Here is a 12,757-nt window from a genome sequence, read left to right as displayed (position 1 = left end):
TGAGAGTCTTAAAAGATACATTTATTTCCAATTTTATCAACAATAAAAAAGTGACCTTTTTTATTTGTTGCGACTTGAGAAGAAATGACTCCAGAGATGCATAAAATAACAGTACATCTTACTCATATTTGATTAGATTTTTCAAGGCGTTCCTCGTTAACAATTTGCTGTAGGTTGATGTTTAGCATACATCGCAACAAAGCCTCGAGGTGTATTAGCCGCGCGTTGGAAATCCGAGCAAATAGCAGCACAAACATCGATCGAAACGCGAAGCTATGCACTTAACGAGTATCGACGAGCGTCCTCTCCTGGAACAGCTACCGAGAACGATGTCGGTAGCGAAGACTTATGGGAATGGTGCTCGTTAGCGGAAGCAGCGCGCAGTGAGAGACTCGCGCGCGCGGATCGCTGGGCTGGGATTAGGGCGTGCAGCAACAATGGACGAGTCTGTCGTCCTTGTATGGCAAGGATCTTCTTCTCTGCCGACTTTCCTCCGTCTCGCTTCATCTCTTCCCCGTTTCCCCTCGCTCTTTTCTTCTCGGTGTTCGTCTACTATTACCGTTTTCTCCGATCTCGCGGCTCTTTTGTTACACGGTGCCGCATTGTCGTCGCGCAAAGACTATCCGCCATTATCGTCGACAATAGCAACAGGCGATTGTTTCTTAACCCATTGAGCTCGATAATCACTCAGTCAGTCGTCTAGGAATAATTATTAAATCTCGTGAATGATAGAGTTTGAAGAATCTGCATGTGTTTAGAAATATATTTTAACCCTGAGAAAGAACCACTTATGGTAGTGTGTGTGTGTGTGTGTGTGTGTGTGTGTGTGTGTGTGTGTGTGTGTGTTCTTGGGCTTAAATATCACATATTTATTTAGGTCTATGATAAATAATAATTCTAATTATATATTTATAGTGATTCTCCTCGTCTATCATATTATTTTAATGTTATATCGCATAAAATTTGATCGATGTGCTCTCATTTTTAATTAAAAAAGGGGAAGTTGTTATACCTAATTAGTGCAGCTGCATAAAAGCATGATAGATGAGAAATTTTTACATAAGTGAAAGAAAGCAGGGTTCCGTTAAGTAATAAAGCGACTAAATGAACATACTCGTTTGAAATCCGTTATTTGGTAAAATGATTGCCTTTCAGCTGGTCTCGCTGACGTAAGTTTAGAGGAAAAGTTAGACAGAGATTAATTTTACAATTACTTCCTAGCTATAATGTGAAAAATACTGTTTTTCTGAATTTTTCCTTCTTTTGTTGCGCGTTATAAACGTACGACGCATCGTTCGCAAAGCAGACTTTCGTTCGTGGCAGCGAGGCAGAAAGCATGTGGGGTAGATACGTACTAACACATAACTAACATATAACTAATAATCACGCCGTTGGATCGCTGTACCGGAAGGCACGCTCTGCGTGTTCCGCTGGAAATGGAAATTCTTCCTGCCTCCGTTCCATCGTCTCGTTAATTGCCATCTTCGTCGATTAGGTTCACGCGCTTCTTTTTCACCTTTACAATTGTTAGCGCTCGTGCAGTAGGAATTCGGATTGATCCTTCGATGTTGTAAGCGCAGATGTGTGTGCTTTTCTCGAGTTTTCTGCAGTTAACGTAGTTTTATCAGATTGACCTAGGTATTTATGGAGGGATAAAAAAACCAGAGTGGTGTAAGTCAAGTTTTTTTAAATATTTTCTCGTGTGCATAGATGCAATTTATATATTGTACACATGACTTACACCACTCTGGTTTTTACCCCTTCATATATATACATATATATATATATATATATATATATATATATATATATATACATACACACTACTTTTTTGAAGAAAGTTGATACAATAACGCAAATATTTATGACATTTCGCATGATCGCTATAAATTCTGTATATTTCGATTCTTTATTATTTTTTATATATTCACTATTCTTATCTATAATAATTATATTAGTACAACGATATTTCTTCTGTCTTTCTGAATACGCGAATAACCGATTTCAATTTCACATAGCAGAAAGTGAAATATAACTATATAGCTGTCTAGATAAGGTCTCTAAGGCACGGGATTATACGTATAACGTCTCAAGTAGTAAAACTGAAGATTCCCTTGTTCTCCTATTTCCCGTTGAGATACTAGAAAACGAGCGACCTGAAGCACATTGTCTCTGCTATTAAGACAATTCGTGTTGTTCTCTCACACAAAGAATTTCACAGAATTTTACTTGCGTGTTCGTGATTGAAGTATATAGTTTTAAAGGATATTTTACATTGCACGTGAAATTATAAAATTGACAACTCTGATGGCTGACTCCAACTCGGAATTGACTATCGTTTACGAATTTGGCGGATAATCGTGTTAGACTTATGTCGAGCGAATTGATCCGTCGCGGCTTTCGTTCCATCGTGAAAAAGCACGCGATTGTACTGGACGATTCTCTCACGCCTTTCCCGTGAGCGACGACGAGAGGAGAAAACGAGCCGCTCCTCCTCGAGCGCGTGCTCAAGAGCTTCCGTAAGCTCGCTGAATTTCTACGCCCGCGCCGCGCCGGCCGGGAAGGCCTATCTATTTTCCAAACCCATTCTTCCGGCGGGACTTCTTGCGCGCTGGATTGCACGCTGTTATGGAGATTTTCCCACGGATACGAAACGTCGGCAAACCTCGGCGAAATCGCGAAAAAAGAATTCCAATGGTAGGACGACATAAAAGCGCCGCGTTCGTGCGCTGCGTATCATTCGAGCTTGTTTTATTGGACAGAGTTTGCCGGGTTTTTTTTATTGACATATGACAAATCATCGTTGGGGTGCGGCCCTTGGCAGATTGTCAGATGAATAATGATGCCTTGAGTGATGCGCGCGCGCGTGTTGAGGAGGACGGGTTAATTAACCGCAAACTGTAGAGAGGGTTCGGTAAAAACACGAGAGTAAAAAAATTAAGTAATTTTATCTTTTTTTTTATTTTATTTATATATATATATATATATATATATATATCTGTTTCTTTCACAATATATCATTTGTAAGCAGCAAAATTTTTATCTACGCAAAAGTAATAAATCGTTTCTTCTTATTGAAGAAGAAACGTAAACAAAGAACAAACTTATAAATTTTTTCTTGTATTTCTTTTTTATTTATTCTCTTATCGTTATAAATTATTTGCCAAACTTCAAAATTTTGTATTAATACATAAAGAAATCCATGTGTAAAACTTATATTGAATAATAAGACAGGAATTAATCAGTTGCAATTTCTAATAATCATCACGATGGGAAAAAGTAGACGAGTTATTTAACGCTATTTTGTAATAATAGGTTGCAGCAGTACACTTTCGACACTCCCGAAAATTGAGGAAGGAGATGCACTGCGCTTATCGCATTTTAATACGATAGCCCGCAGCTATCGTTGCGTTTGCGACGTTCTCCTCCCTTTTATACCAGGATTTTATCGCCGGCGTAAACCCTTCTCTCCGTTATCGCGCTTCCTCGCAAACGTACAGGCTTGATAAGGTCAAGAGAAACGGCAGACGACATCGCGACGCCGTTAGCCGTTAGTCTTCAAGTCGATCGAATCCCATAGGACGCGCAATAAAAGTATGCGAGCCACGTACGAAAGAGCTACTAAGAATCACTTGACTCTACTCGACCTCGTCGCTGACTTGGTCCAAATATCACGCGCACGCCATGGGAAAAAAATTATTGTGCAGTATTTCTTCTTTATAACCGCGCATATAATTCTCTCTTGTGAGAATTGTCTACGCTATATAGACTACGTTATACAGAACGTGTGTGATTCTTTCAAGAGATTCTTCTCTTTTTCACGTTTCTTTTTACAACTTTTTAAATAAAGAAAGTTTATTTTATGGAAAATTGTTTACAAAACGAGAAGAGTAAGATTAGTTGACGTAGAGTTATGTGTTAATAAATGCATCGCAGACGACAACAGTCCAAAATCTTAGATATACAATATGATTTAATTAATCTTTGAAATTAACGATCAATGGCTAGTTCACTGATCTTGGAATCCGAACGCAAATCTAAGAATATCGGTTTACTTTAGAACGCTACTTATGGAACTACCAAGCCGGCGTAATCCGCTTTAAGGACAGAAGCATTCATTTTGAATTCTCGCTGTGCGATCGATATTTCCAAAGTTCCAAGAAAAGGTTGAAGAGAAGATGGTGAAAAGGCATCGAGGATGTAGTCGATTCACGCGAATGCGTATGATCACGATATAGAGGATGGACGAACCTAGTGCGTCCTGGCGAAGAGATCACTGAGAGGATGCACAAGCATACCAGCCAGCTTCGCGGTCCAGGTGGCCATAATGGCGGCTGTCACGGCGCTAACAGGGGCCCAGTGAGGAGATGGAACAGCTTCCATGGTGGTGGCGGCGGTGGCGGTGGTGGTGGCGGTGGCGGTGGCGGTGGCACGGGTAATTTCAACGATGGCGTTGGGAACGGCGGCATAGTCACGAAAGCCTGTCAGGAGCCCTTCAGGGCCGTGCCTAAGGTGGTGCAAGCCCTCAGGAGCGAGTCCGTCGATAGGACTCATCGAGCTCAGCTACCGCCACCTCCCGCCCCCTTTCCCAAGAGGAGATTTTCCGTGTGGTGAGTCCTCGCAGGATTACATTGAGGAAATTTCGACTTTTGATTGCGAAAATTACTTGTTGCTACTATTATTATTATTATTACGATGTGTCGAGGGAACAGGTATATATGAATTGTCTCTCGGATTGCATGGACAGTTAGAAATAAATTAATATAATCGCAAATAACTCATATATATTAAGGTAATTATTATAACAATTACAGATTCTCTATTAGCAGCTGATTGATATATTTTTAACTATTGATACCTAATAAGCTGTTATAAAAGCAAGCGTATAATCTCGTTTGCATGTAAAGTCATTCTTGTTCTATACTTGCGTGATTACAAGTTACCTATACTTCACGTAAGCGATGTGTCTGAATTACCTGTTGTTTTCACTTCTATAAGTTGATAAGTAGGTAAGTATTATAGCTCAAAACCACAATCTTGGTTTAGTGTTGCGAAGTATATGTATAACTTCTTATGTTTTGCTCGTTCTCTTTCCTCTCTCTCTCTTTCTCTTATTTTGTTAAATGTAGATATAAACTTGGGTAATTTAAAATATCTAGCGGTAACTTTGCGTAAAAAATTTGTTTCATTTATAACTGCTTTTGCGCTCAAGATATTTTAAAATGAGTATTAGACATTGCTACATTACAAAAAGATATTTAACCCTGCCCCTAGCGGAAGTAGTTGATGGACAATTTCGCGCTTTCGACCGCGTGAAAGAGGAGCAGTGAATAATAGTGCAGTGAATAAGATTAAAAAGAAAGGATAATAGAAAGGGTAATAGCTCTAACGACGTCATAGAAATATTTCATTAGGTTGAGTGGATCCACGTGGCTCAGTGTTGTGAAATGGCACGGATAATTTCGCAAAATGGACGCCGTTGGGGAGCAAAAATGAATGAAAGAGGGAGAGAGGATGAGAGAGAGAGAGAGAGAGAGAGAGAGAAAAAGCGAGAGAAAGAATGCTAAGGCATGCGGGATCGTCGACAATGAGGAGACTGCTGTGGCTACGCGTCGGTCTCCGTAAGATCAGAGCGAATTATAACGAGCCGTCCCCTGCGGGTATATTTCGGGAAATGGGAACAGAAAGGCATGACCGGACAAAAGTTTGCGCCGAGACTTCACACGCCGGCGCCGCTGCGGAATAAAGCGGACGCGACACTCGATACGACGCGCGCGGCGTTTCGATTGCTTCTGTTACGAGTACGAGCGTTGCGTTGGTTGGCGGAAAACAAGCTAAAGGTACGCGGTGAATCGCTTGCTAAATCGTTGAAAGTACCTATATTAAGTACCGCTTCTGTTAAATTTTGCTTTCTGTATTCAGTTACTAGTTCTTGTTTTCGAGTATATATGTAGGTAGGTATACACACCGCATAGACCGTATAAAAAGCTATATTTCCAATATTATCGCTTTATGGCGTATTTCATGTAACATTTATTATTCTTATAAATATTCAAGAAATTATTTGTCAACCATCTGACGAACTGAATATCCGAGTGTTAAAATGTCAATCAATTTAGAGCGTCAAGTAAATCTAATATAATATATGTTTATTTTTCTACAGAATTTTAGAATGTCAACAATATTACAGAATGAGATATATTTTAAAACTATTCCGTTTATATTTACGCATTTAATTTAATTTTACTTTAGTTTTTTAATACGTTAAAGTTATCTTTCGTCCAATCGATCGAATAATAGCTAATGTGCGACTATAATCCAAATTAATTCGACAAATATTTTCGGCGAGATCGATCGTTTTCTCTAAGTAAAAGCGGAAATGTCGGCGCACGTGCAAATAGCGGGTGACCTAGATGCCTAACGAAATAATCCTGAGGAAGCGAAACGATCGAGTATAAAGCGACGTTTACAGGGTTAACTCGCGATATTAGGCTTGAAAGACGGAGAAGCCGCGGAGCGTCATCCACGCGAATTCAATTTTCTGCGATGTACGAATGCACATGCACACAGGATACACACACCCACACGCACGCACACGGGAGAGCAATACGTTACGGATGCGTTACGCGTGCGTTACGCATCGCGGCTCCGTTTGTGTGTTTAAGTCGAGGGAGGAGCGGGATAACACGCGGGTCAACAGCCTTCGACAACCTTACGGCCTTCTGCAACCTCTCTTCCTCCTTCCCTCTTTCCTCTACCTATACCATCTCGGTTTTCCGATTCTCGGTCGGTCGAGCATCGACATTCGATTCACGGTCGTCACCGTTAAATTGAGAGGACTTTCCGCGGTGAACGATATCTCCAGATGTGAAAAAGCAAAACGCGCTCCGAGAACGGGAAAGAACATTTTCTTATCAACGCCAACGATGTGATTGTTGTCCTTTAATTTGTACAAATGTTATTACGTTCTTATTTTATAGTACTTTTCCATTAAACGAATAGAAAATTAATATATTATGTTTTATAATCTACATTATTAGATAAGATATATATATATGTATAGCTCTTTCTTTAATATACTAATTTTGAATAATCGATAGTTACTTTTGATGGAGATTTCATCTCTTAATTTATGGCGTTCAACTTACGTAAGTTCAACAACGATATGGGGAGGTTTGATGTTACGCTATAATACTTTCTATCAAGAAAAACGATTTTGGTTTGGGCAATCACATTTCGGCAGCTTCCATCTCATATCTGTATAACCGCTGCAGATTTTCGTACATCGCCGAAAATTGGTTGAACCGTTTGTGCTTTTATGACTAATTTGAGGAGTGCCCTTTTCGACGATGGGGAACATCTGTCGATGGCGTCGTAGTACCCAATATTGGTAGTAGAAGTTAATGCTGGGGCGTAGAACGGCGTCACGGAATAATAGGTGTTTGCGCGAGCGTGCGAACACCCTCGTATTGTCGTTCGATTCGAAACGATGCGAAATTGAGGGGTTTATATGATGAATTTTTGAGTCTCCCCTTTTTATCTCCTTGAGATGTACGATACTCAAAAAAGCCAGACTCTGTTGATCCTTAACAATAATCTGCTACTCTTTTTTGTATAAAGACTATATATAAAATATATTTTATTTTTTTTTTATCAGGATTTTTTTTTAAACAAATAATGATTTACATTTAATTCGATTTTAAGAAATTTATGAAATTTACTTTCAGATTTATTTAATAAATTTTGACGTAAGATATTTTTATATCCTATTACGGAATTTCTTAAATATAAATCTAAAAATCTGTACTTGAGATATGTAATGATGTTCATATAATGCGATGAATGTTTTTATGGAAAAATATTTTTTATTTTTGTTACAGCTTCGGGAAGCGGACGGGTGGCAGCGCCAGGCGACCCAACGAATGCTTCGTTCTCGAGCCCTCCGAGATGATTGTCGTGAGTAGAGCTTTGCTTCATATTTGCGATAAGCATTGAGATGAAAGAAGAAACTGTAGGAGAAAATGTGTCTGGATCGTTAACGGTTTTGAGAAAGTTTAGCCACAAAGGAACGCTTTGTTAACTTTGTTTATTCAGTTTTACGAAGAAGCGAGTTACCCGCGTTTTCCGCGCACACGTATACACTGACATGAGTACGTTATTTCAATCAAAACTGGACGAGCAAGCGTAATTTTTTTTTCTGGTCGGTTTACTGCGGAACGTGAAACGGTTGCGGCTGCGGCAAGCGTTTACGAGATATTCTCCGAGTGCCACGCTACGCCAAGTGCGGCGTAAGCGGCGCGGCGATACCGCGCGGCGAAAAGACAATGCGCTCCGGACGCTCGCGAGACATAACGTGGCGGACAGTTAATCGATAGTTTCTCTCTCGGTATTATGCTCAGGTTCAGAAGAGTTTTGGAATCCCCCGTCACGCGCTCTCACAGTTAGCTCGTTTTATTTCGTTTCCAGTGGCGCGGTCGATTCGCGACATGCCGAAATTAGGGCAAACTCTTAGACGTGCGGGACTAAATAACTCTCGATGGAAGTTGCTTTTTTCGCAAATCGCGAATCTTAGGAATACCTCGCGTCTTTCGACTTTAGACGTTGACAGAGTTGACAGAATTTTCGCGACGGAAACGTTGCGATTTTGTTTTTAATCTTCCCAATGGATTTTATATTATTTATAGTATTTAGTTTATAAATTTTCAGATGAATAGAAGAAACGTTGCAAATCTCGAAATTTAATTTAAACATCATGTTTTATATTTTATTATCCAGTTTTTAAATAAAAATTTGTTTAACGCATTATCTTGTTTTTTATTGATTTTATTTTCTTATTGAATTAAGCACTTTTTATTTTACATAGAGAATCTCTACTAAAGAATAAAGCACTTTAATGAATCTTGGTGAAAAATGAAAGAAGCGAATAATAAATAATTGAAACGATTTTTTCTGTAAAGGAAAAGTTAAATGCCAATATTTTCTTTTGGAATGCTTCGTGGGTTTTTATTAAATCATTCTGAAAATGTGAAACGACTATCGCGTAAGTCAGGTTTAATTACGTTTGTAGTTGCAACATTAATTGGAGAGTTGCACGGAATGTTCTGATATTGCAGGTGAACTTTATTCGAACAAGTTGTTGGAAACGCTGGTTTGCATCTCTAATTATACTGTGTGGACAGAAAATTAAGTTTCTGATTTGAGCTGCCATCTGTAACCGCATTCTAAACTGCTTTACCGACAAATTGTGTGATACTACTTGTTGATGGTCGATTAATCGTCAGTCATTATGATGGCCATTAGATATTCTAAAAAACTAAGAAAGATATTTTGATGTATTTGTGTGTTTAGGGTTTATAGAAAAAAATTTTTTTAAACATTATCTTTTATTAATTTTTTTTCTTTTTATATTTGGATTATTTTTTATGCACAGCATCGTGTTAATTCTATTACAACAAATTTATTAAAGAAGAAGCTTTCTTACTATTAGTGCAATGTAATTTTTATAATTAGACGACTTTAGAAAATTAATACCTACTTTCTAGTTTTTGATTTTTAGTTTATAATAGATTTAAAAAAAGTACTTTAATATTTTTAATTATTTAAATTCGTAAAATTTGTAAGAAATATTATGGCATTACATTAGCGTTACGTTAAGTTTATCCGACTTGGTTGTAACAGAAGCTATAGTCTATCGCGGATTAAACTGGTTTAGTTCCGCGTTCAATATCAATCAGATTCGGCTTTCAATTACGCGCCCGGGTTACTCGAATACAATTTGTATCCGAGCTTTGTATTAATCGACGCACTCTATTCCCAATTTTGCTTTACCCGGACAGTTTAACAATGGTTACATCGCTCGTAATAACCACGCATACTGTTTCCCGCCGCATTGAACTTTGAAATTTCGCAGCGCGAAACACTCGTTTTGCCCGAGTTGTTATTTCGATACGTTAATTATAAAATTTACTCACCTGTACCCAACACGGAATTCTCCATGAATCGTGCAACTTTTTTCACCTATAACCGATGATTTTCTATGCAATAGGAAAATAACGCAGTTCTCTGTAGAATTTGATATGTAATACAATGTAATTTGTTTTTTATATTTGTCGTTTAATATCGTTTTACAATGTACGTTTTATTTCGTGAAAAGGTCATAAAATAGCTTATGCAAATCAAAAGCGTACCTCTGAAAATGTTAAAATAATATGAACGACTTTTTTGATTTATTTAATTTTTCTACACGCACGCGAGACGCGAAATATTGGGACGGGAATATTTATCGTAAAGATAGCAACATTTATCGGCTTTGACAAGTTCCGGTCGTGTGTTTGCCGATGAGTGGAATTTTTTCTTTCACGCAATGCCAGAAAAAATATCGACAGCATTCGCGTGTACCGCGTGGCAGGCAGGTGGTACGTGGTACACGCGAGTTCACGTGTATCCTCGGGCGACTCTGTGACCTGTACGCGAATTGGACGTCTGACCTTTAACCTTCCTCCCGCGCTACCGTGGCACTTTATCCCTGTCGCTTCGCTCACACGCGCCACCCGAGAGCTCATTGTGCGGGGTTCCATCGCTGACGCTCGACGCTTCGGATGAAGATTAATCATCGCCGTGAAGTCTACTTGCGGACAAATACCGCGCCCTAATGCTGAAACAAGTATATCTAAATATATATTTTATGGATGTTAGAAACTCGAATATTTCTCTGTTAGCCTCGCGGATTCTTCAATTAATTACGACTTATTTTCGACGTACCGTTTCTTAAATGTCAAAGGACTAACAATCCAAGTTACAAACGACTAAGAACGAATCTTGCGATTATTTTTTCTGCTATTTATTTTTGTAGCCATTGCGAACGAGTTTTAATGCTAAAACTAAGAAAACTGGTATTACTTGTGGGTTAATTGAAATATAAACAGAGTGTTACATCGCGCAGGATGCGGGTATTAATTACATAACCGAGCACATTTTTCGCGCGTATCCTTCGATTCATTAGCGTGTGCAGTTTTCAAGAAGCTTATCTCCAGTGACGAAACAGCGTCGGGCGCCTAAAACCACGTCGCGGTGTCTGACGCCGTGTGTATGATGCGTAAATCATCTTTGTTTCTTATGGAACTCGAGCGCCGATTATACGACTTATTTACATACGTGCAGCAGAACGAAGAGACGTCAACAGATTGAAAAAAATGCAGATGGATAACATTGCTAATTCTGTTAATAGGTATTTTCTTAATTTTATTGATGGTAACATTCAATCATATATTCCGATAAATTCCGTGCGACTTACATTTTACGTTTATCAATGTTTATCGGCTTTTTCTATGTCTTCCAAATGGATAAAACTTGATCTTTTTGTAATCGTTAAAAATTCCAATTACGCTGTTCGCACATTCGTAAAATATAAAAAGAACGTTATTTCGTTAAAGTTATGAGAGCGATGACGATCGACGACCGACGCTCGCAAAAACTGTACGTCTATGCTTTAGGTGAAGTTGCACGAGATTCTCGTTATCGAAGAATAACGATAATTAAAGGAAGCCATCGGCAATTTTCGTTGTCCGTTGTATCGTTTATCGAGAAAGTCAATCGTCATTTACGTTCGGGAGGCAACGAAACTTCCGGTACGATGATATCGTTTTTTCATGCGAGCAGAAAGTTATCTCTCAAAGGAAAACCTCCTATTTACGCGGAAAAGTACGCGCGCATCGGCGAGGCCAATTTCCACAGGAAAACCGATAACCGGAGGCGAATCGATCATTACGGTCGCCATATACGGAACGAACAAATACGGAAACTTCGCTTCTACGGAGACCAACAAGTTGCAGCTGTAATACCGTTTTGCGCCGCGAATAATCCGCTCAGCGAGCATTACTCCGTTTCCTATCGCGTACATTTCTCTCGCTTTGCCGTGCAAACCGTCACTAGAGGGCTGGGCTATTCGATGGAAAAGTATCCTGTGCGCACTTGCAAAAGAAATATAGAGAAAAATGTGCCGATACAGTATAGCAGTGATAGACGTAGAAAAAATAATTGCGCACGATTGCAATGTTGCTATAATTTCCGTACCGGTCTGTTCCACGTACATGCGCACGTTCCGTACACCCAATTATGCAATTATACAAATTATGATCTTTGTCCCATGATTATTTCTCACCGACCTAGATGTAAGCAAGTCTGCCGAGTCACTTTTCCGCGGGTAATGCGGGAGGTAAATCGTTCAATTTCCATACCATTCAAGTCCATACCGAGAGAGATGTCAAGTTCTCGTATGGTGTTTCTTCTTTTTTTAATTTAATTGCGGTTGTATTAAAAATATACAATAGTCATGAGAATATTCGATGTAAATATACGCGCATTTACGTAAGAATCACGACCGATGCCACATCCGCCATGCGTAAGCGCCTTTTGGATAAGGATTCATTGCGGGGATCTCTGCGTACAGGAAGTTTGAGTATAATCGGGGCCGTGACTCGTCATGGTATTACTCAGATTTCAGTTTTATCTTCAGACTCTTTTAACACCCGCTGCTACTCACGAAGGGGCTTTTCTGCAGGATATTTATACGACGTGTACTTAGCGTTAAATGTAGCTACTTAATATTCATGCAACGCTGAATGAGATTTTCATATTAAACAAGCAAAACTCGTATAAAGGCGACTTAACTTAATTTTATACAAGTTTAATTTAAAACTTTGAAGAAAATGATATAATATATATATTATATATATATATATATATATATATATATATA

General features: G+C 38.9%; 1 protein-coding gene across 7 annotated transcripts in view; it reads left to right on the top strand.

Annotated features, from left to right (window-relative positions):
• The window catches only part of LOC112451930 (rap guanine nucleotide exchange factor 2-like), a 114,564-nt gene that overhangs the window by 73,352 nt on the left and 28,455 nt on the right, over positions 1-12,757 (top strand). For 3 of the 7 annotated variants that reach the window (XM_025011851.1, XM_025011853.1, XM_025011846.1), the window contains one exon: positions 7,881-7,956. In XM_025011851.1, coding sequence (XP_024867619.1) covers positions 7,881-7,956 — 76 coding nt within the window. Of the gene's footprint in view, positions 1-4,060; positions 4,611-7,880; positions 7,957-12,757 lie in introns of those variants that run through there. The other 4 variants (XM_025011852.1, XM_025011847.1, XM_025011848.1 and 1 more) reach the window with 2 other exon arrangements.

Source organism: Temnothorax curvispinosus, unplaced genomic scaffold, assembly GCF_003070985.1.
Source record: "Temnothorax curvispinosus isolate PA1 unplaced genomic scaffold, ASM307098v1 QBEX01002827.1, whole genome shotgun sequence".
Lineage (NCBI taxonomy): Eukaryota > Metazoa > Arthropoda > Insecta > Hymenoptera > Formicidae > Temnothorax > Temnothorax curvispinosus.
The sequence above is the reverse complement of the archived record's forward strand: the minus strand, read 5'-3'. Positions and strand labels throughout refer to the sequence as shown.